Source organism: Crotalus tigris, unplaced genomic scaffold (assembly GCF_016545835.1).
Source record: "Crotalus tigris isolate CLP2741 ecotype Arizona unplaced genomic scaffold, ASM1654583v1 scf7180000024340.7048381, whole genome shotgun sequence".
In the NCBI taxonomy this organism is placed as follows: Eukaryota; Metazoa; Chordata; class Lepidosauria; order Squamata; family Viperidae; genus Crotalus; species Crotalus tigris.
The window spans coordinates 2785125-2812003 of record NW_024100510.1 but is presented as its reverse complement, the minus strand read 5'-3'; the positions used below and the strand labels follow the sequence as shown (position 1 = coordinate 2812003).

The 26879-nt window shown below is 36.8% G+C and overlaps 1 protein-coding gene across 11 annotated transcripts in view; it reads left to right on the top strand.

Annotated features, from left to right (window-relative positions):
- Positions 1-26879, top strand: part of PCNT (pericentrin) — a 138195-nt gene that overhangs the window by 21000 nt on the left and 90316 nt on the right. For 9 of the 11 annotated variants that reach the window (XR_005554654.1, XR_005554653.1, XM_039326405.1 and 6 more), the window contains 8 exons: positions 77-164; positions 1591-1807; positions 3712-3950; positions 7873-8339; positions 15026-15569; positions 16453-16674; positions 17738-17886; positions 20767-20993. Coding sequence is in view for 9 of the 11 variants with exons in the window: in XM_039326405.1 (XP_039182339.1) it covers positions 77-164; positions 1591-1807; positions 3712-3950; positions 7873-8339; positions 15026-15569; positions 16453-16674; positions 17738-17886; positions 20767-20993 (2153 nt within the window). In the remaining 2 variants the exon portion in view is untranslated. The remainder of the gene's footprint in view (positions 1-76; positions 165-1590; positions 1808-3711; positions 3951-7872; positions 8340-15025; positions 15570-16452; positions 16675-17737; positions 17887-20766; positions 20994-26879) is intronic. The other 2 variants (XM_039326406.1, XM_039326407.1) reach the window with 2 other exon arrangements.

The window sequence follows — 26879 nt, the reverse complement described above, 5'->3', positions numbered from 1 at the left end:
TCAGAAAGTTTAAATTATTCTGTTCTTAATATTAACTAAAGTTATTTTTCTGAATTATTCCATATATTTTATACAGCCCTTCTATTGCGCTATTAGAAGAAATGACAGAAAGAGAGAGATTGGAGTTGTTTGAACAGCTAACTCAGCAATTGGAGCACTATAAGGTCAGTTACCAAGCAATAAATAGTATTTGAAAGTTATTTAGCTTCTCCATACCACCTGCTATAGTGTAAGATGCCAAGGGTACAATTTACTGAGAACATATCCTTACAGTGGAGCTTCCCACTTGCAGACTTCCTACTACTGAAGTTGGAAAAGAGTGTTCTTGTTTCTGTTTTAAATGGTTAGATTGAATAGTCAACAGTTGAATTACAGATAGTATTCGACTGATAACTTTGATGGAACTTGCCCATTGAGAGTCAGATGTTGTGACAGCCATTAAGTAAAGCGTCCATGTAATCACCTCACATATGATCCCCATCCCTACTCTTCCCAATACAGTCATCATGCAGGGGAAGCTCTGGGAGGACCAGCATAGCCCATGTGCCAGGCCTCCAGAGGCCTCCCCTACCTGCTAAGGCATCCTGTGCTCTTCTTCCCATCCTCTAGAGTCCCCACAGGCCTTGGGCCTGCTTCCCACCCTATCGGACCCCAGACCCTCCTCACCCCGCATCATTCATCACCACTTAGCTTTCAAAGATCTCCAACGCTTGGGTTAGGAAAGGAGGGCAAGCCACTCTGTTCCTGAGCTGCCATTTTGAGGGCACCTGCTCTGAATTGCAGGCACTCCAAAAATGGCAGCTGCTTCCAGGATCATGTCACATGGCCCAGGAACGGGATTACAGTGGATCTTTCCAGAGCAATTAGGGAAGTAGAGCAAATCACTTTCTTCCTGAGCTGTGTTGAATGGCTGAATTGAATTCTCTTTGAATTCTCTATTTGTTATTGGACAGGCCTTAGCAATCCATTTTTAACTTAAATGTGATGTGAAAAGTGATTTCCTTCTGCGTGGTTAAAATTCTGTGGTTTTGAACTACCCAGCTTGAGGGGAGGTCGGAAGATATTTTATTCACAGGAAAAAAAGAAAAAAAATGAAAAAAATAAATACATCATTTTACCACTTTAAGCTGCTGCAAAGACATTTTTTTCAAAAATGTAAATGTCAAAAAAACAGAATTTTAATGTTTCTTATGCAATTTTCATCTTCCTTTTTACCTCTTTTTTAAAAAAGATAATTTACTATATGAATTTATCACTTTAAATACCTTACATGTTCTAAAATCAACATTTAACCTTTTTTCCTTGAATTATTTTATTCATTTCTGCACCTTGACTTTGTTTGCATTGATACTCCAGTTGTTAAAACCAATGCTATATTTAACACTTGTTCAGTTCTCATTTTCTTTATGAAGATTTAGATTTCTCAGCCTGATTGTGATGTTGCTAAAATGTCATCTGCATATTGTAGTATAATATTGCACTTTAACCAAGAGTATAAATTGTTGTATAATATAGTGCAAAACGGTTAAATTAGATAAAATTCAAATTTCCTAGTCTTAATAATACATTTCTCTTACATGTTCGCTCTAGGAAGAACTTTGTTCTTTACAATGGCGTTTGAATAAAAAACATTTACACGAGATTGAGTTATTAAGATCTACTCTTACACTCCAATATCAAGAGAATATTGTAAAGCTGAAATTGGAGCTCTCAGATAGATATACCTCTGAAATAGAACAACTAAAAAGGAAACATTGTTTACATCTTGAACAGCTCCGTGCCAAAATTTCAGATGAACACCTCAAAGGTAAAAACACTGTGTCTCATAAGCAAGCTGGGGATTTTAAATGTCCTGACTTGTAACAGATTTAGAAGAAAAACCTCTAAATGGCACATTTTATATCAAATGTCAAAGATAAATAAATGATTATCCACTTAGCCAGTAGTCATATATTGTACAGGAAGAGCTCAGTTGAAGTTATGATGATGCTGAAGAAATAATTTTACAACCAGCTCTCCCATTTTTGACCTTTGCAGTGTCCCTTGCTCACATGATTGCCATTATAATCATTTTTTGTTGCCCTGTGTCTGACCTGTTTTTCTTTTTCTTTTCCCCTTGCAGAGTGGAGAGTCCCTGCTCACCCTTTGTAATCCCTTCCTTTGTAATCTCTCCACTGTGTAATGGGAGAAAGGCAACAGGTCAGGTATAGGAAAGATTGCCCACAGAAATTGTTTGGTATCTTCTCCCACCCCCTGCCCCACCACCCTTAGAGAGCAGATACATTGCTTAAGAAAGGGTGGGAGTGATCTTTTGTTTGGGGGGGGAAGTGACTTTCTGGGGAAACCTATAGGGAAGATTGCAAACAGTGATCACATGATTGCAGCAAGTGTGAGTGGGTTGCCAAATGCCCTAATTACAATCATGTGATCTCAGGTCTGCTGCAACAATTGTAACTTTGGGCATAGGTTGCAAATCCCTTCATGGTGGTTTGGCCAGGACTACCTGTAGCTGTTAATTATTAAGATTAAATATGTATTTTATAATGAGTATTTTATTTGGGAGCAAACAAAGGTTCCTCATAGCAGTTTGGGGATATAGTACTTTTTATATTGAGATTTTGCTTGCTAAAACCTCTGAAGAATTAAAGAGATAAAACACTAATGATTTAAAAACACAGCTAATGGCTTAAGTACAGAACTGGCAGAGAATAGTTCTTCCCCATCCTCTGCTATCCTACTGTATTGAGAAATATATACCATAATATATTCACCAGCCTCTAAACTTCACAAGATTTTTTGTTGCTTTTATAAATCTTGTAAACTAAAACTGCTGCATAAAACAGTAATTTTGTAAATATATCTTAAAGTCTAACAATAATAAATAAATTTTGTATTTTTGATTGATCAACCTTGTATTTGTAATGTAGTTACATAAATACATTGAAAAATATATTAAAATATTTTATCATGTGTGATTTGATAAACCAGCAACTAAATGGTTGAATTACCTGGTTATATTGTGTAGAGCAATTTTTTTTATGAAACCTTTTATAAAATTTACTGCAATTCTTAGTAGCCAGCTGGGTGACCTTGGACCAGTTACACCCTCAGCCCAACTCACCTCACAGGGTTGTTGTTGTGGGGAAAATGGTAGAAGAAAAGAGTATTAGGTATGTTCACTGCCTTGAGTTATTTATAAAAATAATGAAGGGAGGATATAAAAATAGAATATTGTGTTCCTGATTTATTGTTTAGACAATAAGACCTCTATTAATCCCATCTCTAGAATTCCAGCATACTTTTAGATACATATATCTTCTCTACTGTCTCTTTAGCTTGCAGATTAGCTTTCATTGGGACAGAACCAATATTCTCCAGCTACTTCATGTGGGTTGACATTTGTCTCTTATCAGAGAATTAGGTTTATGAATGATTTTAACTGCATCATAATAGAAGTGATAACACAGTTTCTCAGAATTCACAAGAGAAGTTATCAACTACAGTCTATCTCATTGGTCCCCAAGCCTTTGGGAACCAGTCTACATAAGTGGTGGGTGAGCACGCGAAGCTTTATTTGCCCATGCACAGAATTAAGTTGCACATGTGAAACCATTGCCTCCCCCTCTACCAGTCCATAGAGCTAGAAAGATTGGGGACTGCTGGTTTATCAAACCCTCTTTTCTATGCTTTAAAACATTTTATCATTTTCAGAAATTACTAAAATTCGTCTACAAAGTGCTCAAGATGCTGCATGTCAGATAGAAACAGAGGTGGCAGAGCGACTCTTGTTATTAGAGAATGAATACAAGAATGACCTGGGTTGTCTTCAGCTTGAGATGCAATCCATTTCTAGTCAACAAGAAGAAATAGAAGAACTGAAGAGAAAAAATACTGAATTAAAAGAAATCGGCATGGAACAAGAAAAGAATGTGAAAGAAGAATTGGAACAGGTATATACTGAGCAATGCAAAAATACTGCTTTTAAGAAATAATTTGTTTAAACATATTTGTTATCTTTATTATTGAAAAATAATAATCTATCGCATTTTTTAAAATTACCAACAAGGTGAATGTTTACTGTGCAATCAAGGGTTAATGAAAATAAGTAATGTTTTAAAAAATAACAATTTAATTTCAGAGTTTAAAAGATTGCTTTATTAAAGATGAAACTAGCTCAAAGATATTACCATTAACATAGCTTCTAAATATATTCTATTCAGATTGCTATTGCTGGTATAGAAATAAGCAAACTGACTGTAGCAGACATTTTGCTAAAAGTCAAATGACAAAGAAGGTCAATTAATAAACAATTTTTTATCAGGGCAAGACAGAGGAGTCTGGTTATATGCAGCCCTTGACTTATGACTGGTTGCTTAGCGATTGTTTAAATTTACAATATACATCCACCCCCACCCCCTGATATTCAGTTATGATATCCAGTCCCTCCTGGGTCATGTGACCACATTTTGGGTGCTCAGCAACCAGCCAGCATTTACAGCAATTTGTAGCATTCCACAATCACATGACCACAATTTATGACATTTTTTCAGAAACTGGCATTTACTTCCAGTTTCTGGGAGAAAACCCTCCCCCATAGTGTACAATGACCATAGCAATTGCTTGACTATCACTGCAAAAATGATGACCTGCTGTGACCATAATGACCTGCTGTGACCATAATGCAAAGGAAGGTGAAACAAAAACTAGAGAAAGCCATTTCTGCCCTATGAAGATTTAGTAAATAAGTTTCTGGATACAATTGAGTTGTACAACCAACACAGCAACAAGTCTCCAAAAAGACCCCACATGGGAATATTTTGGTAAAGTTTGACTTCCTGTATATGTGGGTAAGGCACAGGCAAAATGCAAATAGCAGAGCAAAGAAATGCAATAAAATAACAATAAATAATAAATAAACAATAAAATAAATAATAAATAACATGACCATGGGGACATTGTGATCAATGTAAGTATCACTCATTCAGTGCCTTTAAGTTTGAACAGTCATTGAACGAGTGACTGTTAAGGGATAATCTCCTGCCCCAGCATTTGTAAATTTTAAAATCTCTTCATCATTTCCCCATATTTAGAAATTTGTCACAAATTCATTTACTTGTTCTTTTTCTCCATTTCCTTTGATTAGTTTTCAGACACATATTTTTAGTTTCATTATACAATTGTGAATTGGCTGCAAATTGTTCAAGTCCTCACTCAGTAGTACAATTCTTTTGATAAAAGAACATGTACATTAATCTCCCCAACAAATCTTTAATGCTAATATTATATTTGCCTGCTGGACTTCCTGTGGGATTGCCTATAGGGACACTTCGTTGCAATGCTAAGATCTTGTCCTGGCTCTGTGTACTGGGAGATTAAGCAAGTAGCTCAAGCCCTTAACAAATGATATAATACAGGGGTAGGCAACCTTGGCTCTTTTATGACTCATGGACTTCAACTCCCAGAATTCCTGAGCCAGGCAACCTTGGCTCTTTTATGACTCATAGACTTCAACTCCCAGAATTCCTGAGCCAGCTATGCTGGCGCAGGAATTCTGAGAGTTGAAGTCCATGAGTCATAAAAGAGCCAAGGTTGCCTACCCCTGGTATAAGGAATGTGTGGCGTGGCCTTTGCAACCACTTGATGTTTCCTGCAACTGCTAAACGTGCTGCAGTAGAAGCAGATTGGAGAGATGCTAAGCACTGATAGTTGGCAGTAATTGTTTATTGTGGAGATATTTATATAATATATATAATTATACAATAGATTGTTCCCAGGATTTGAGGGAGTGATTGATGGAGGACATAGGATGGGTTGTAGTATCAGAATGGTGATGGGAGGAGGGGGGAAGAGAGAGAGAGGTGGTGACAATCTAGAAGTGGGCAACACACCAGTATAATCCTCAGTGGTCCTACTCTTTGAATAGTGTTTTTAAATGTCATAATGTGTAACAGACTCCCCTCATCTTATAGGTGAGAAGCCTGATTTGGCATGAGACTTGGATTTGCTCAAATAGGGCCATTCTACTTCCTGAGATATGCCCACCTGGCTTTCAAATTTGATATCAAGTATGACCCCAGAGTGGGCCCTGGAGGGGAAGGGGGCAGCAATTATAATCCAGGAAATCTTAATGGCTTTCAAAGAGTATGTTCTACAGATAACTGGATGTCAGTTTTGGTGGTTCAAGTTGGTGTAGGCAGTAGTTAGCTGTTCCTGCGGTACCTGCCTCCCTGCTCTACAGCAACTTCCCGGCTTGATCTGTTTGATTCCATCACTCAGCTGACCGTTGATACAACAGCACTGGAAAAAATGACTTATGACCATTTTGCACATTTATGGCGGTTGCAGCATCCCCATGGTCACGTGATCAAAATTTGAATGCTTGGCAACTGGCATGTATTTGCAGTGCTGTGGGATCATGTGATTAACTTTTGCAATCTTCTGACAAGGTTCTGGGAAGCCAGATTCGCTTAACAATATGATACTAACTTAACAGTTGCAGGGATTCACTTAACAACTGTGGCAAGAAAAGTTGTAAAATGGGCAACACGACTGTTTTGCGTAGCAATGGAAATTTTGGGCTCAGTTGGGGTCATAAGTTGGGGGCTACCTGTTTTGGTCAAACTAATTTGCTCAAAAACCTTCAACGGATAATCTCTTCTTGTAAAATGAGCATGATTCCAGAAAAGGGATTTTTTTTTTTTTAGTGGTTAAAAGAATGTAAATCTGTATCTCTTTGCAGTAAAATTGGAGACTTTATCATCTGTTGGAGTTGCAACAGTAGATGAGAGTGGAGCAAAAATGACAGAAGAAATATGATACTGTACACATGTGAAAAGGAAAAAATTTGTGATGGGATATTGCTTTCATAATTTTAATTAGACTACCAGAACCTGCAAATACCTAAGGTGGACTGGTAGAAGAAAATAACATTTAGTGTATGTATTTCAACATACATTGATCTAGATTACTAATGCAGAAAGAAAGTAGATTAGATGTTTGTATATGAAAATAGAAGTCTGTACTCCTGTGTATTTTCGAGTACCTGGACATGAACAGGGCAATAAACAGGGACTGTTATGACAGTATATTGGGAACTATGTAGCCTGATGGAAAATAAACTTTACTAGATCATATGTTTAAAAATTCATAGATTTGATGAGAAATGTGAAAGTTCAATTCTACTGTCATTTGTGGAAAAATAGAATTTGTGTTAAAGTTCTGTTGATATTTTTTTTTTCTTCCATTCCATTCTCTCTGATTCTCAGACTATCTGGACAACTCCTTGCAGTTTTCTTGGCAGAACTGGTTTTTCATTGCCTCCTTTCTAGAGTTATTATTTCAGAGCCACTGTGTGCAATCTATGAAAATTCTTGGAGAATGTGACAAAATGATGAAGTTTGTCCCTATGTTTAAAAATGGGAGAAAACTGGGTTTAGGCAATTATAGACTAGTTAAGCTATTATCAGTATAAGCAAAATGCATTGTTTAGTGGAAGTCAACTTGCAGCTCATTGAAATGTCATTCTAGCTACTTATTTTTAGGTGACTGATTTAGTAGTTGTGAGATTGAATGAATATTAAGTGCTTTTAGGAAATGTACTCAGAAAATGGTTTTTGCAATGTCTTGAGTAAAAATATATATGCTGGCAATTAGTTACAAGAATCACAATTCTCTTGATTTATAGGTAAAAATATTGTATTACAGTATGCATTTGGAGGGGATAAGCATTTTCATACAAATCAATATATTTTACATTTTAGAAAGTTTTTAAATATAATAATGCAGAATGATAGCCTGAAGTGTAAATTTAAAGAAATTTGTGTTGAGTTAGAGTATCTTAGGTCTTAATGGATTTTGTGTAATATTTAATAGATTAAGTATAAAGTAATTGAAGATCATACAGCTGAATTAAGAAGAACTAGAAAATTGCTCCAGGAAGTGGAACAGACTCATAAAGCAGAAGCTGAAGGATGGAGACTTGAAAAGGAGATATTGGTAGCAGAAACTGAAGAAAAAATATTATTGCTTCATAAAGAGCTTCAGAACAAGGCAGAAAATGAGAAGCAATCATGGCAAAGACAGTTTGACCTTCGAGAAGCAGAAAAGATTTGCCTTCAAGAACAGCAGGCTGCTCTAATTGTACAATTAGAGAAAACTCTAAAGGAGCAGCAGAATACTATCCGGCAGTTAGAAGATAGTTTAGTGAATGCACAAAAGACTTTGGCTCAATATAACAGTGAACTATCTTCTACAAAGACTCTCATGGCTGAAGAATTAGAAAAAGCCAAACAATTTTTAGAAGAAGAATATAAAACTAAATATAAAGAAGCACAAAGCAGGTTTGTAATTTTTCTTATTAGTTCTATTTTGATCATTTAGTATAAATGCTTTCATAACCATCTCCAAAGGATAGCCTGTATATGCAGTATCTAGCTACTTAATTATTGTTAACCATTCGGTATTTTATAGAACGCCTAGGAAGTTTATAGAATGCCAAAAATGAAACATCATTAATATTTCACACATTTCCTAGGCATTCTATGTAATGCCAATATCTCAGGGGCTGCCATAAAGAAGAGGGAATTAAGCTATTTTCCAAAGCACCTGAAGGCAGGACAAGAAGCAACGGGTGGAAACTCATCAAGGAGAGAAGCAACCTAGAACTAAGGAGAAACTTCCTGACAGTGAGAACAATTAATCAGTGGAACAGCTTGCCTCCAGAAGCAGTAAATGCTCCAACACTGGAAGTTTTTAAGAAGAGACTGGACAGCCATTTGTCCGAAATGGTGTAGGGTTTCCTGCCCGAGCAGGGGGTTGGACTAGATGACCTCCAAGGTCCCTTCCAACTTTACTACTATTACTAATTACTAAAATACTCCTGCTAAAATAACCTTCTAGCCTTCCTTGTTGCAACAAGTAAGTCACTTCTGGTCCTTTTCTCCTTTTTTTCTATAAGATAGTCCTATACTTTATTTTGCATTTCTTCTTTCATTTTCACACACACCTATTCAGTAAAGGATTACTTTTCAGTAAATGATTCTATTTTCATACTTTACCTAAATAATTCTTGTTATTCTGCATAATGCTTAGTTTTTATATAGAGTGCCTAGGGAAAATATAGCTTATTAAAAAACAGACATTTCGTACTTCACCTAAAAACGTCACACATTCTATAGATTTCCTAGGCATTCTATACAATGCCACTTTTTCACACATTGTTACCGACAAATGAATGGCATTCAAGGCAGTTAACGCAATTAATACAATAATTACATAGATAATAAATATACTTCAAAGCACAGTTGCAATATTAAAAGCTTACTAGTATTCACCAACGGTGTCAGGGTAACTTGAAAATGGGCTATATACAGATAGTAGCCGCAAAATGAATATTGATTATGCCTATTTCCTTTTTTTCTCATTTCAAACTTATTGGTTTATTAAAATATATAAAATACAAAGCAAAATTCAAAAAAGTAATAGAAAAGAAGGGGGAGGGGAAGGGAAAGAAAAAATATATGGTGTAAAGAGGGAAAAGGAGAAAAAGCACCAAATTCCGACGAGCACAGTGGAAGGTAACAATATTACAACCACAACTTTTTAATGTTACACAGCAATAAGCCATTTCTATAACAAACCTGTCTAATTAGCAAAAATAAAATCAAAGTTTCATTTCTTTTTTCATTGCAAGCACAAAATCTGGAAGCAATTTCAAAATAGAAACAAAGATATATTCTATTCTTTGGATACATTTGACCATTTCTGCTTCTCTTTGCTGTGGGGAATAATATATACTTCTGTTAACTCATTAATTTTTTTTTAATCCTAAAGGAAGAAAACCCTTTTTCTAATTTTGATATTTTATTAATTTTAAAAAATATTCAAGTGACTTCTTCATTTTAAGCCCAGAACTCAAAATACAATATTACATTAGAGCTTTCATTCAGATATATGTATGTATATATGTATGTATGTATGTATGTATGTATGTATCATCCAATATAAGTCCAATTAATTCCAATTAGCTCATTGAATTTCTCTCGAATTTATCCTACAGAGTAAATCTTTTTCTTCTCTTATTTTCAAATCTAGGCAATTGTATTTTGCAAACTGCAAATTATTCAGCATTACATAAAAATAGAGAAGACATGCATTTACAAATTCATTTTATACATACAAACTATCTTAAAGCTTTTTTTCAATACATATATCAAACTTATAAAATCTAGCCTAACTAATTAAGTCCTTAAATTTAAGTCACTCTCTCCAGCTTATCTTCATGAAATGAAATCCTTTTCTTCTCAGAAGTGTCTGTAAAGTCTCTTTTCTTCAAAACATTCTCAACTTTTATCTAAAAAAATATTCCAAAGAAGTTCTTTTGGATATTATAGATTAACCTCATAGATCCTCATAGAATAAAAATCCTTCTCTAAGATGTCTATCATATCTTTTTTTTCTCAAAAGATTCTCGGCCTTGTTAATATCTTAGGAGTTATACATTTACTTGGCACTCTTGTTTCAGTTGCAATGGGAGGGTTATATTCAAACCATCATCATAATAAAAGCTTCAACTAATCACCCAAGGAAGCAGAACTCTTGAAACAGGCATTGTCTCAAAAGGATATTTTTATTAGGGGTCAGTGACAGTAGGGAAATCAAGGCAAGATCTGGGGGAAAACCCAAGGAAACAGTATAGTTAAGCTAGCAATATTCCTCCTCCCACCAAAGTCATAATGTCCATTTGAAATCCAGCCAATCCACAGGTGGCACAAAGTCTGGCCAGCTGGTACAGTTGGCTCAGATCTCAAAGTCTTCTCCAGCTTTCATTTCTCTGTAGCCGTCTCCCTGATAAGGGAGACACGTTCCTTTCTCAAGGTGATAGAGGCAGGAGAGGGAAAATAGAAAGCAAAAGTTATCTAAAGTGAAAGCATGTTCCCTCTCCCCCCAGCAGAATGGCAAGCCCTAAAAGTAGAATAACTATGCAGGGGAAATAGTGAGGATTTGGGGGCCAGAGGTACAATTAAATTATTTTGTGTTGTCCAGCCTTTGTAAAGTTTACATGGTAGGTGATTTTCTACACTTAATTATGATTCTTGTTCTTTTTTAATATCCTCTATAATTCATATCTATCAGATTTACGGTATAAATTATTTTCTTTATGGACTTTTCAAATCTCTTTGACAGTCTCCAGCTCAGAGTTAACCATCTTCGTAGCTCCCTCTGGTGGTCATGGAATGTTATTTATTTATTCCCCCTCCTTTTTCTAGCCCACAGGTCGGCAACCTGCAGCTCCAGAGCCGCATGTGGCTCTTTGAGCCTTCCCCTGCGGCTCCCAGCCTCTGACATTTGCAGAGAGACAGAAAGAGGCACTTGCACTCTCTCTCTCTCTCTCTCTCTCTCTCTCTGTGTGTGTGTGTGTGTGCGTGTGTGTGAAAGAGAGTGGACTCACGCTGTTCTCCAAGGAGCTGAAAGGCTTACTGGGTGGGGCTCCTGCCTTGGCTGCATCTCTGCAGGAAGCAGGAAGGGCAGGAGAGAGCTAGCTAGCCCAGCTATACTGACTCAAGAATTTTGGGAATTGAAGTCCATGAGTCATAAAAGAGCTGATGTTCCCTGAGCTTGTTGGAGAACAGCTTGAAACCAGCTTGCCAGGTGAGCAGAAGATCGGAGAGAGGGGGGGGGAGAGGAGAGAGAAAGAGGGGGAGAGGAAAGAGAGAGGGAAGGAGAGACAGAGAGAGAGACCCTTTTGACATCTAAAATGAAGATAACACTGCATATATCCTTTTTTACCTTTATTTTGTGTGTGTGTGTGTGTGTGTGTGTGTGTGTGTCTATATATATATAAAGCTCGTGGTTTAATGTTATCCTGGTGTTCGAACTTATTTGTTTTTATCTTATGGCTTTACCCAGGATTTGTATTTTTAATATAATTAGAGACATATATATATACATATATATATATATATATATGGGAAAAGGGTCCAAGTGGCTCTTTGAGTGATTTGGGTTGCCTACCCCTGGTCTAGCCAATCATCTAGAAAATCGGAAAGTTTCAGCCACCACAACAAAACAATACAGAGCTACACATTATTTTAAAAGTAGTTAATTAAGACCACAACTTTTATCCTTATATTTCAAAATATATATTTCCATGCTTCCTTAATTTAGGTGCACCAGCAACCCTCTTCCTTGTCATTTAACAACAAAGGAGTTTCATAGATGTCGTATAGCTTTAAAAAGGAGTGATAGATTGTAACTAAAGAGAGCCTCTTTTAACTAATAGAGATAATATTCTTATGAATTGATTAAGAAATGAAGGGCACAACATAGTTTGAAAAATAAATTCCAAAATGACTGATTATGCCTAATTCCTGAAGTTATAACTGTTGCAGTGCCCCAGCCATCATGTGATCAAAATTAAGATTTGGCAACCTGCTTGCACTTATAATCAGCAGGGCATTTCAAATCTCCCCTCCCCCAATCTTTGCCCTTTCAGCTGCCCTTCACTTTGCTGGCCCTGCCACCTCCAGCTGATCTTCATAGTCTTCTTCTTCCCACTGCTGATGAGCTATGGCCTGCCTGGCCCTTCGCGAAATGGCTGTTAGTTGCACCAGGACTTCTTCCTATTTATCCAAATTCTGTGTGGCCTTCTTGCAAGGTTTTGAAGCCTTCTAAAACCTCTCAAGAAGGCTACACACAATTTTTGAATAAGGTTGCATGCAATTTGAATAAGGGCAGAAGGGCCAGAGCAGGCATGCCTCAACAACAGTGGGAGGAAGAAAACAGCAAGGGTTAGCTGGGGGTGGCAGATTGTAGGGCAGCAGAGCTGGCAGAAGCAGAGTACAAGGCAGTCAAAAGAGCAGAGATTGTTGGTGAAAGGGGATAAAGAGAAAGCAATCCCAATCCCTGGGAGGGCCAACCTGGGAATGGTTTGAATCATAGTGTGTCCTTGTCTAACAACTAGGGGGAATTCAGTTAATGACAGACTGAAGTCTGTCATTGGGGAGTGCCAGGAGGTAGTCATGTAATGTGCTTTATGGCCACATTCTTTAGCAGTGGAAATTCCAGGCCCAATTACTGTCCAGCTGTAAATAGCCAAGAATAAGGCATTATCATACATCCCCACCAAATATGCTTTCAATGATAACAGGTGGAGGAAAGCCTTTTCCCAAAAAAGAGATCGTACTTCAGCATCATCTAGAGCAGTGGTTCTCAACCTGTGGGTCGGGACCCCATTTGGGGTCGAACGACCATTTCACGGGGGTCGCCAAACCACGCTGTCCACCATTTTTTTCCCTTTTCCCCAGCTGTCCTACTCCCTCTTATTGGTGGCCACACCCACTTGGGGGTCACCACAACATGGGGCACTGTATTATGGGGTCACGGCATTAGAAAGGTTGAGAACCACTGATCTAGAGTACCACGTATTGTGTACCTATGATTTGAAAACAGAACTGGCATTAAATACAATCTGCTGGTTGACCTGGGGACCCAATAGGGCAATACATAATTGGTGGTAGCTACTGGACTAATTAGCTGACCCCCACTTTCCCCCTGCATTTCCTCCTCCACCCATCTTTTAAAATTTCATATTATACTTTCATTGTTTATTGTTTTATTCCTTTGCTATTGTTATGTTTATATTTTTTTTATCATTTTTTTTCTGTTTTATTGTAAGATGCCCAAAGTAGCTCCACGGTGAGATTGGTGACAAATAAATTTAATCAATAAATTAATACATGTAAGGGTGAATTTTGTTTTGCAGATTACTACTGCCATTAAATCTGTAATCTATACTTAAAATCTATGTATAAGTGTGCATATATATGTGCCACAGTATCAGAAAGACAAAACATACAGGTAGTCCTCGACCTATGACTATTCAGTCAGTGACCATTTCAAGTTATGATTGGGCTGAACAAATTATGGTTGTAACTGGTCCTCAGCCTTCTCACCAACCCTGCAGTCATGTGGTCATGATCTGGGTGCTTGGCAACATCTTCATAAAATAGGTTGCCAAGCACCCATTATGTGTTTGTCCTCCCTACCGTCATGGTGCCTTTCACACACTCTCCCCTGCCTGACATACTGACTCGCCAACTGGCTCCCTCCCCCGCTCCAACATCAGCTTTGTACCTGCCTGCAGATCTGGGACTTGCATCTTTCTTGGCAGCTTCCCCACTGACTTGGCTATGGAAAACTGGCACGAAATACCTTGCCTAGTGTCACTAAATGATACAGTTGCACATTATGACTGCATTGCTTAGCAAAGGGAATTTCAGTTCCAATTACCATTGTAAGTCAAGGACTACCTGTAAATAATCTTTTGTTTTTGGATTTCAGCAGAAGACTATATACTACTATCTTATCCTTTACGGAACAAGCTTTCATAGAATCATAAGTTTGGAGGGGACCTTGGGCGTCTTCTAGTCCAATCCCATGCCCAAGGCAGGAATTGTAATACCATCTTGGACAAACTGTTGTCCAATCTTTTCTTGAAAACCTTCATCCACAGAGCCCCCACAACTCCAGGAGGCAAGCTGTTCCATTGTTTAATAGTTCTCACTTTCAGAAAAGTCCTCCTTATTTCCAGGTTGGATCTCCATCTTGCAAGTTTCTAGGCATTGTTTCTTGTCCTACCTCAGGTTCTGTGGAGAATAAATTGTTGCCCTCTTACCTGTGGCAGCCCTTCAAGCATTGTAAAACTGCTGTCATGTCTCTTCTCAGTCTTCTGTTCATGGACCTGTTGTATAAATAGCTTTAATAGACTTGGTTTTTACAATTAGTTTAGTGATGGCTATACTTTCTAGAATATTAATTTGGAACAGAAAATAGCAGATGGATGATGGACAGAGAGGTAAACAAGCAGTTTTCTTTTGTCTTACATATAGTAACAAGCAGAAGAAATATAAGTAGCATTTTAAGATAATGTTCAAAACATCCCAGAAGTAAAATATTATTATGTTATTTGTTATCTGCATTGTTATATTTTTGGTAATATATTTTGTATGCTTCCTTATAAATCTAGATTTTTGGAAGAAAACAAACAAAACAGAACAGAATATGAAATTCTTCTCCAGAAATTGAGGGAAAAGCATATTGATGAGCTAGAACTTCAAAATAAAGAGTTGCATGAGAAAAATAAGGAACACATTTTGTCCCTTACATCCAGCCAGCAAGCCGAAATTGAAGTTCTCAAATCTACATTAGAAACAAAACAACAAAATTGGTTAGAGACTCATGTGGCTGATATCCAGAGAAATAATCCAGCGCACATTACGCAGCTGGAGACATGGCATTTATCTGATTTGAATAGTTTGGAGGCTACATATCTTTTTAAAATCCCGTTCCTGCAAGAAGAGTACAAGAAAGCTCTTGCAGGTTTACAGATAAAATTGAAAGAACAATTACCTCAGAAGGATAAAAAAAATGAAATGCTTTTGGCTCAAGAATTAAATACAAAATTTGCTGAAGAATTGCAGATTTGTGAAGACAATCCAAAAATAGAGCTCACTGATGTTCAAAAAGAAAAACATAGATTAATGGCTGCTGAACATGAAGGTGTTCATAAGGTAGGATTGAACAGTAAAGATTGTGGTTGATTTTGAGTTCTGATATTAGCAATATAGGCCAACCTTGGTGTCATAGTTGCACTGTGACTATTGCAGTACCCCCTTTTTTCTCATGTGCACAGTTTTGCATCTTTGGTTCTTAGTTCCATGGTCAGGACATATTATCATCTATAAGAAATTGAATTAATGGTTACATCTCATCTGTAGTAAACTTACTAGGCTGTTCATTTTGGCTACTATGGTAACGGTTTCAGTAATCTGTTTGCATTTGAGAAACCATTCTTTCAAATACCTAATTTAAGAATTCAAAGATGTAAATTGTCTATCTCTGAGGAATCCAGGGCAGGCTTTTAAAGAGATGTACTGTAATAAAGCAGTAACAAGGGTTTTTTTTATTTGATCCAAGCTGTTTGATAAAACAACAATTTGTGTGTAAATTTACACATTAAGGAGATTGCCTAAGGAGGACCACCTACGTCATCTGGTGGTGACTCAAAGTCAAGCTTTGTCTGCTGCTGCTGCTGCTATCCCTGTTCTTTGGAATGCTATCCCCAAAAGTCAAAAGGCATAATAACTCATAAAATGCCTCAGAAGAGAGGCTTATAACTGAGATTTTTAACTGTTAATTTTAATTATGAATGTTATTGGTTTACCTGGTTATTTTAATTGCAATTTTAACATTTCATTTTATATTTTCTTTTTCGATAGTCAGCAGTACATCCAAATAAATATGTAATACTTAGTTTATAACAAGCTCTAAATTATGTTTTAAGTATAGGAAAAAACTAACTTTGTTTTTTTTCTGGTAACAACTTTTTGTTTCTTCTTTTTTTTTCTAAAGATGAACTATAATTTGTGAATTATTACCTTTGATTTTATGTAGAAAGAATTGACTATAGAGCTAGAAAAACAGAGGCATTTGTTTGGAGATGAGCATCATAAAGCCCTGGATGTTTTGCAGAAAACAATCCTTCAAATGGAAGAAGAACATAAAAGAACAGTACAGGGCTTTCAAGATCTTCATTTGGTGGAAATTGAAAAAGAAAAAGAAAAATTTCAGCAACTTCAGAAAGAATTGGAGCAAATAAAGTCAGACAAGCAACAGGTGAAAAATGCTTTTTGAAAAAGTAAAATGGTATTTCCATTTGGACCTCATTTTTTATTTTGCTATAACTTTTCTATAACTTGCAACTACCTATTTAAGAAACTACAATAGAAGTGGTCAGTTTTGCTGCTCTTACTTACCAACTTTTCTTGAAAAAAAGCATAAGTAAAGATAAAACTTGACTTACAACTGGAATTACAGTAGTAAGTCATGCTGGTTGCTAAGCAGGTCACTACATAGCTACTTCCAATTTTAAGACCTTTTTTGTGGTGGTTGTTAAGTGAATCACTGCAGTGTTAAATGAACCTGGCAGTTATTAATCAGACCCATTGTTCACAATGGGTAGGTTTTGCTGGAAACCAGCAATACATATTGTTTCCTGCAAAAAAAGTCATAAACCTCAGTGTGACTGTGGGATGCTGCAAACAGCCATAAAAATGGACCAGTGGCCGAGCACCCAAAATGCAATCACATGGGGGGGGGGCTACAGATCATAAGTAACCCTGGTAGGTCTGTTATAACTTTCACTGGTTGCAAGTCGCATATAACAAAAAACAAGAAATACAAATAAAATAATACCAACAATTAATATAAGTAATTCAAAGTACAATAATAAACTATTCAATCAAACATTGGAAAAAAAGTTTATTTTCAGGGCTTCAAACCTCTTTCAAATTCCAGAGGGATATTTTTCTTGTGTATGTGTGTATTTTGCTGTTGTAGAATCTTAAAAACACAAACATTATCAGAAATTCTGGCTCTATCTATTCCAGTAACATTGAACATGCTTGCTATTTTTCTTGGTAACTGGTTTTAAAATATATGTGAATTTTGATCACAAAAAAGTCATTCACTCAAGCCTAAAGCATAAATTTAGATATATTTCAATATTTTTGCTATCTTCCAAATTTCCATAACATTATTCATTTAATTTTATGTGGCACGTGCAATGAAAATACATTTTAATGTTTTAGTATATAAAAACATAATGCATTGAGTAGGATAGCTGCATGCTTGTCTTAGCAAAACTTATTTATCTTTACTGTTGGTTTTTTTTCCATAGTTGGAGAAAGAAACCATTTTTTTAAAGAAAGAAATGGAAGAGGCCAATACTGAATTTAAAAACTTACATCCACAAGAGAGAGAGAATCAGGAAGAAAATATTATTATAGCCTTGTTGAGATCTGATATTGACAGTTGCAGGAATGAAAGGTTTGAACACTTGAAACATTCTGGAGTACATTTTGGATTTTATATAAAGTAGACAAACTATGAACATATATGCTTATTTTGTATATAGATGATGTAGTCTTGTTGGCCAAGAACCCAAATGATTTGCAGTTAATATTAACTTGTTAGATTGTATGGGTCTGAGAATTAATATATCAAATATCAAGTTATTTATATTGATGAAAGTGGGATGAATAATTTCATGTCATAAAAGGGAAAAAAATAGAGCAAGTAAACTATATATTTTGGTAAAATGTGTACTAAACTTGGGGAAATATATTTTGCATACAATTACTGATAGAATTGTATTGGGGTAATATGTGACCTGTGCAATAAATGAATGTTTGTTAAAATGGATAGGGACATGGAATATATTAGGACAAACAAAAGTAAGTTGAAATGAGTTACTTAAAAATCTCTGGCAAAAGAAGAGAGAAGGTCAAGAATGAATAGTAGAATGAATTAATGATTAATATAGTAGAAATACATCGAAGTAATTTGATCATATATAAAAATGAATCAAATTGCAGAACATTGAGCATATATAAAGGAAGAATGAGGGAGATGTCAAGAAAATCAAGAAACTTGTAGCTGGATAGCATTAATGACATTCAAGGAGAGGAAATTTAAAGAAAAAAAGGAATTGATTTATGCATGTGCTGGAAGAGAGAATTGTTCAAGAACAGAAAGGTGTAGAGGTACGAATGGTGTTGGTGTCAACTAGATTTAGTAAAAAATATGTTTGTTGCTATATCCGTTTAATTTCTTGTGCTTATTAATTCTTTGCCTAATACTGCTTAACCTGAAGGAGAATAGTGTGACCGGCAGGTATGTATGATAGAGAATATTAAAGCTAATATATTTGCCAACAATAAAAGCATTTAATGTTAAATATTAGTAATGCAATACAATGTAATAATTTTGATATCATTTCAGAATTTGAAGATAATTTGTAGGGAAATCACAATATATGCTAATATTTAATATTTAACATTACTTTTGTCTAACACTATGACATAATGCAGAACATACTAGGAGAGGTGGCATGATTATTAATATTCTATTCCAGAATTATATGAAACTTAGAAATCAAAATACTTCTTTAAATTTTTAACTATATGACTTAGTTGACCAATATGCCATTTTTTGGGAAAGACGAGCTTGGAGATTATAGTGTATTAATGTTTCTTTTAATATAAATATATTGGTAGAAAGCAGAGACTACAGTAGTAAAAGATGCAGAATCTGATTTAGCCCAAGTAAAATCATCATACCATTTTTCTGATCTCTCAGATCTTCAACATAGTAAACTGATTTAATGATTTAATGCAGGGGTTCCCAACCCCCAGGCTGTTGACCAGTACTGGGCCGTGGCATGCCAGCAACTGGGCCGCACAAACAAGCAAAGCCCCATCCATGGGATGCAGGCAGCACACAAAACCACGCAGCCTCTGGTCCTCGGAAAAACCTTTCTCCATGGAACCAGTCCCTGGTGCCCAAAAGGTTGGGGACCTCTGGTATAATGAATGGATAGCATTAAAAGAATAGTCTAACAAATAAAACTGAGTTGGGTAGAAATTCATGTCACGCCTGTCAAGGAGCAAGGATAAAAATACAACTGTGTGATATAGTAGTAGAATGAATAATCCACAACTATGTGAACACCTAAGCATTTTAGAGGTGATAGTGAAATTAGGATTTATCTTTATCAGCTCTTTGTCACTGCTAATTATGTAGTTTGCAGGTCTTTTCTGATACTATATATCCAGCTGCTTTAAGTACAAATACACTGGAAAAGATCCATGCTCAAAAGTATTCATGTATATCTCTCCTCAGTCTGCTTCGAAAAGTTTTTAAGAATAAGGGATGAAGCTAATATAATTCTATTCTAATTCTAATTTTCCATTGTTTGAGATCTTCATGGTTTTTGGAAACAATCAACCTAGGGACCATGGTGTCATTCTTACATAAGAGTTTTTCCCCTCGCTCAAATTTGAAAACCTTGCTCAATGGTTTTCCAACTGATAGCCTAAACACTAAAGAGCAATAACTAATCTAAGGGATATTAAGCTGTTATAAATCAACTGGTAAGGTGCATAAGCCTACTTTGGAAATCTTTGGAATTACAAGGAAAGGTGCACATTTTTACCAAATGGAGAATAGACAATTTTATGCTAAAGGATTAAGTAGTAACATAACTAAAATATATAGTATGCTTAAGGGAAGTTATTAATAGGAAAGCCTGGAGTAACTCTGCTTTTCTTCCCTTATTTATTAACTATTCCTTGCATTCTGGTCCTTGGTGCTATTCAGTAGGGTGCTGCATACCACCTTGAATTGTTTGGTCTACTAATTCAGTTTCCTAAGAAAGTGAAAAATATCTTTATCCACCCTTACATCTCAGTGTAATTTTTAAAATTTAAATTTCTGTATTTTTCTATGTCAACTCAATGTAGAATGAGTCAACTGGATGATATGCATATCTAAACTTTAACCTTTTTTATGTGTTAGTAGGAAGAATAATTTTAGTTGAAATATGACTTATCTTGCTTGCTTTTTTGCATCCAATGTATAATTTTAGATACAAAAATAAAATAGAAAATTAGAAAAAAAGTTATTTTCAATTTTATTTTAGAACAGCTCTTGACTAGAGATAATTTCTGGGAGAAATGGTATGAGAATCACATCTATTTTAGCCTTTCCTGTATGACTACTTATAAATACATAATATTTGAACATTTATTTTTGCTTTTGTTTTAATCTGCTTCCTGTTTTCTAATAAGGAAGAAATCATTGTGGGGAGAAGAGGTAATCAATGGAAATGGCAGACAGAACAATTCAATCTATAATGTTTTGTTGTAGGGATAAACTACAAGAATCTTGTCAGCAGGCTTTGAAATTACTTCTGAAAATGGTACAGTCTGCAAAAGATATGGAAGATCTTATCTGCAAGAAAATTGGTCTTTGTCTTGATGACAGCTTGGCATCTGGAGAGTCACAAGGTATCATATCTGAAGAAACTGTACTTGTATACCCACTGAAAACAATAGAGCAATGGAAATTAAAGAAAAACAATAGAATTTGTCAAGGTAATAACTTGAAGAGAAAATAAAGTCTTTGATAGAATTCTGCAACTATGTTCTTGCTGTCTTCCAGAATTTTGCTGTACAGGTAGTTTTTATTTATCAACCATTTGTTCAATGACTGTTCTAAGATATGATTGTGCTGAAGAAACTCTTTGCCCAATTACAACCCTTGTGGTATCCCTAACTCATGTGATTGCCATTACATTCAGTATGCATTGTCCTATTCCTTCCCCGTAGTCCTCCCCCTTGCAGAGAGATTGAAAGGAAAGGGATTACAAGAAAATAAGCTTGTTTGCTCTTCTACACATTGAAAGCAATACAATTGGGCTAGCAGCCCTGGGCACATTGTACATAACAGTTTATAAGTACTCTCTTAAAATCTTTTTCTCTCCAGTATCTCCACTCTGAAGGGGGGGGGGAGCAAGAGCTTTGTGTAGGCAGACTGTCATTTGCCTAACACTTTCCTGCTGTTGGCAGAGTCACATATGTAGAAGAGCAAATAGCTTACTCTCTTGAAATCTCTTCCTCTCCAATTTCTGCTCTGCAAGGGGGTTCTATAGGCAGTCCCTTCTCCCAGCCCAGTCATGGTCAGGTGATTTCCCACTTTGTTTAGTGGCAGAGCTGCCAGCCGTAATTAAGGTAGCAATGGCAGAACAAGGAAAGAAGACAATCTAGTCAGAAAAATATGAATTGAGAACAAAAACAACAGTCTATGATATCCAGATTAGGAATTTATGTTGATTGTTTTTCTTGCCCAGGAATATAATATACACTAGTCTTTGCTAGAGCCTGTTCAAATATATAGCATTAATTTTTTATTGGGTTTTATCAGGCAGGTAGCAGAACTTGGAATTACACAGTCCCACTTTTATTTCTTCCTTGCTATATTATTTTTCCCCAGATTTATTTGAATCAGCTTTGTAGACTTTTAGCATATTGATTGAGAGGAGGGGTTATGTTATATAGACTGTAGAAGGATAAGGCCTTAAACATCAGTTTGGATTTTAGTTTGAGCTATCTGTCAAATTTTATGTTATGTTTTTTCTAGTTTTGTATGCCACTCATAGTAAACAAATAAATTAATCATTGAATGAATGAATGAATGAATTTAAATGATTGTTGTTAGTTGCGAAGTCGTGTCCGACCCATCACGACCCCATGGACAACATTCCTCCAGGACTTCCTGTCCTCTACCATCTCCTAGAGTCCATTTAAGCTCACGCCTACTGCTTCAGTGACTCCATCCAGCCATTTCATTCTCTGTCGTCCCTTTCTTCTGTTGGCCTCAAACTTTCCCAGCATTAGGCTTCTCCAGTGAGTCCTTCCTTCTCATTAGGTGGCCAAAGTATTTGAGTTTCAACTTCAGGATCTGGCTTTCTAAAGAGCAGTCAGGGTTGATCTCCTTTAGGACTGACCGGTTTGATCGCCTTGCAGTCCAGGGGACTCGCAGGAGTCTTCTCCAGCACCATAATTCAAAGGCCTAAATTCTTTGGTGCTCAGCCTTTCTTATGGTGCAACTTTCACAGCCATACATTGCAACTGGGAAAATCATGGCCTGGACTATATGTACTTTTGTTGGCAGGGTGATGTCGCTGCTTTTTTAGGATGCTGTCTAGATTTGCCATAGCTTTCCTCCCCAGGAGCAAGTGTCTTTTAATTTCTTGGCTGCAGTCCCCATCTGCAGTGATCTTGGAGCCCAGGAAAATAAAATCTGTCACTACCTCCGTTTCTTCCCCATCTATTTGCCAGGAATTGAGAGGGCCGGATGCCATGATATTGGTTTTCTTAATGTTGAGTTTCAAGCAACTTGTGCACTCTCCTTCTTCACCCGCATCAAGAGGCTCTTTAGTTCCTCTTCACTTTCTGCCATTAGAGTGGTATCATCTGCATATCTTAGGTTGTTGATATTTCTCCCAGCAATCTTAATTCCAACTTTTGATTCATCTAGCCCTGCCTTTCTCATGATGTGCTCTGCATATAAGTTAAATAGGCAAGGCAACAGAATACAGCCTTGCCGGACTCCTTTCCCAATTTTGAACCAATCAGTGGTTCCGTGTCCAGTTCTCACTGTTGCTTCTTGACTCACATATAGGTTTCTCAAGAGACAAATAAAATGGTCTGGTACTCCCACCTCTTTAGCAACAATTTGTGGTGATCCACACAATCAAAGGCTTTAGCATAGTCAATTAAGCAGAAGTAGATGTTTTTCTGGAACTCCCTAGCTTTCTCCATGATCCAGCGTAAGTTGGCAATTTGATCTCTAGTTCCTCTGCCTCTTCAAAATCCTGCGTGCACTTCTGGAAGTTCTCAATCCACATATTGCTAGAGTCTAGTTTGTAGGATTTTAAGCATAACTTTAGTTGCATGTGAAATGAGTGCAACGGTGTGATAGATTGAACATTATTTGGCATTGCCTTTCTTTAGAATTGGAATGTAAACTGACCTTTTCCAATCCTGTGGCCACTGTTGAGTTTTCCAAATTTGCTGGCAAATTGAGTGTAGCACTTTTACTGCATCGTCTTTTAAGATTTTGAGTAACTCACTAGCTTTGTTGTTGCTCAGCTTTCTTAAGGCCCATTTCACTTCATGTTCTAGGATGTCTGGCTTGAGGTCAGTGACCACCCCATCATGGTTATCAGAGATTTATTTATTTATTTATTTATTTATGAGACTTATATACCGCTTTAAGTGCAAGCACTCTCTAAGTGGTGTACACCAGTAAGCAATGTATATATATTTTACATTGCCCCCAACAATCTAGGTCCTCATTTTACCTACCTCGGAAGGATGGAAGGCTGAGTCAACCTTGAGCCGGTGAGGTTTGAACCACTGACCTGCTGAACACAGTCAGCTAAAGTGGCCTGCAGTACTGCACTCTTAACTGCTGCGCCACCTCGGCTAAGCTCGTTCTTGTATAGTTCTTCTGTGTAATTTTGCCACCTCTTCTTAATCTTTTCTACCTCTCTTAGGTCCCTGCCATTTTGGTCCTTTATCATGACCATTTTTGCATGAAATGTTCTCTTCATATCTCCAATTTTCTTGAAGAAATCTCTGGTCCTCCATATTCTATTGTTTTCTTCTATTTCTTTGCACTGTTCATTTAAGAGGGCATTCTTATCTCTTCTAGCTATTCTCTGGAATTCTTCATTCAGTTGGGTGTATCTTTCTCTTTCTCCCTTGCATTTCGCTTCCCTTCTTTCCTCAGCTATTTTCAAAGCTTCCTCAGACAGCCATTTTGCTTTCTTGCATTTCTTTTTCTTTGGGATGGTTTTAGTTGCTACCTCTTGTACAATGTAGCGAACTTCCGTCCATAGTTCTTCAGGCACTCTGTCTATCAGATCTAATTCCTTAAATCTATTTGTCACCTCTACTGTATATTCATCAGGGGATTGATTTAGTTCATACCTGAGTGGCCTAGTATTTTTCCCTACTTTCTTCAATTTAAGCCTAAATTTTGCAACAAGAAGCTCATGATCTGAGCCACAATCAGCTCCTGGACTTGTTTTTACTGACTGTATAGAGCTTCTCCATTTTTGGCTGCAGAGCACATAGTCAATCTGATCTCTGTGTTGACCATCTGGTAATGTCCATGTGTAGAGCCGTCTCTTAGGTTGTTGGAAAAGAGTGTTTGCTATGACCATCATATTCTCTTGACAAAATTCTATCATCCTGTGCCCTGCTTCATTTTGTACTCCAAGGCCAAACTTGCCTGTTATTCCGTTTATCTTTTGGCTTCCTACTTTAGCATTCCAATCCCCCATGGTGATAAGGATATGATTTTTTGGTGTTGATTCTATAAGGTGTTGTAGGGCTTCATGGAACCGGTCAATTTCATCCCCTTCAGCACCAGTGGTTGGGGCATAGACTTGGACTATTGTGATATTGAATGGTTTGCCTTGGATTTGCACTGAAATCATTCTGTCATTTTGGGGATTGTATCCCAGTATTGCTTTTCCTACTCTTTTATTGACTATGAAGGCTACTCCATTTCTTCTGAGAGATTTTTGCCCGCAGTAGTATACCTGATGATCCTCTGAATTAAATTCACCCATTCTTGTCTATTTTAGTTAGTTGATTCCTAAGATGTTGATGTTCAGTCTTATCATCTCTTGTTTGACCACATCCAGCTTGCCTTGATTCATGGATCTTACATTCCAGGTTCCTATGGAGAATAGATCTTTACAGCATCGGACTTTCCTTTCACCACCAGATGCATCCACAGCTTTCAGCTTTGGCCCAGTCACTTCACTCTTTCTGGCACTACTAGTACTAGCCCTCTTCTCTTCCTCAGTAGTATATTGAACACCTTCCGACCTGAGGGGCTCATCTTCCAGTGTCATGTCTTTTTGCCTTTTGGTACTGTCCATGGGTGTCAGAATCCAATTATATTTCATTTCTAGTTATCTACTGTGGAAAAAACCCATTTCTGCTCTCTCTGGATTCTGTCATACTACGAAGGGGAAGGGGGATGAGCAGGGGGGTTTTATGGCTCTCACTTCCTTCATTAAACTTCAAAAGGACTGGATTTTGATTCTCACCAAGAGAACTGACCATAACAATATAGCCATTGCCTTTCATCTACTCGCTATCTGAAGTCTCCTTTTTGCCGGCAATAAGGGAAAAGGGGGGGAATCGTCGCCCAGAAGAACTGTGGGGTGGGGGGCTACTTGGGAACACTTAAAACATTGAAGGATGGGAGAGAATTCCTCAGATCCTGTCTAGAACGCCTGCAATCATTTTCTCTTAATAAAGATGCCTGTTGGAAGAGATATTCCAAGAGTTCTGTCTTCTTAAGATGTAAAGTGAGGTGGGTCCTTACAATGGAGTTTTCATGGCAAAGATACTGGAGTGGGTTGCTATTTCCTTCTCAAGTGGATCACATTTAGTCAGAACTCTCTGCTATGACCTGTCCGTCTTGGGTGGCCCTGCATGGCATAGCTCATAGCTTCATTGAGTTATGCAAGCCCCTTTGCCACGCCAAGGCAGTAATCCATGAAGGGGATTTAAATGATTAGCTATAACTAATTCATATCCTGGGTTGAAAAACAAAAGCAGAGATATAACAGCGGACCATAAAATAAAAGCAATATCTGATCAATATAGATAGTCCTTCCCTTACCAACACAATCAAGCCCAAAATTTCTCTTGCTAAGTGAGACATTTGTTAAGTGAATTTTGCCCCATTTTACAACCTTTCTTGCCATAGTTGTGAATCACTATGTTAGTTAGTGATAAGATTGTTAGTAAGTTAGTAATAAGATTGTTAAATGAATTTGGCTCCCATTGATTTTGCTTGCCAGAAGGTTACAAAAGGTAATCACATGACCCCGGGACATTGCAACCATCATAAATATGAGTCGGTTGCCAGGCATCTGAATTGACCATGAGGGATGCTGCAATAGTGGTGTTAAAAATGGTCATAAGTCACTTTTTTAGTGCCATTGTAACTTTGAACAGTCACTAAATGAATTGTTGAAAGTCAAGGACTACCTGTATGTACACGTGAGTCACTTATGCTAACTCATAAATTGTCCCATTCCCATCTCATTTGCAACTTAGATGCTATTGATGAAGTCTGATGGGAAGGAATTTCCTCCATCGAACAGAGGAAATCATAGATCTAAGCTAGAAGAGATGCAGTTAACCCTTCCCTCTTAAGTCCATCTTTCATTGTCTAGTCAAGTGTCTCACAGAAAGTTCCAACTATCATTCTTGGTCAATACTTAGAATTTTCTTTCATCAAGGGTTCAATTTATTCTCCATCTGATGTTGTAAAGCAGAGAAAACATGAAGAATAATCTATACCTAGCTCTAAATGAAATTCTTTACATGGGCATAAATTTATTTAAATCCTCTAAACCAGATTTTAAGGAATCATTATGAAGGTCA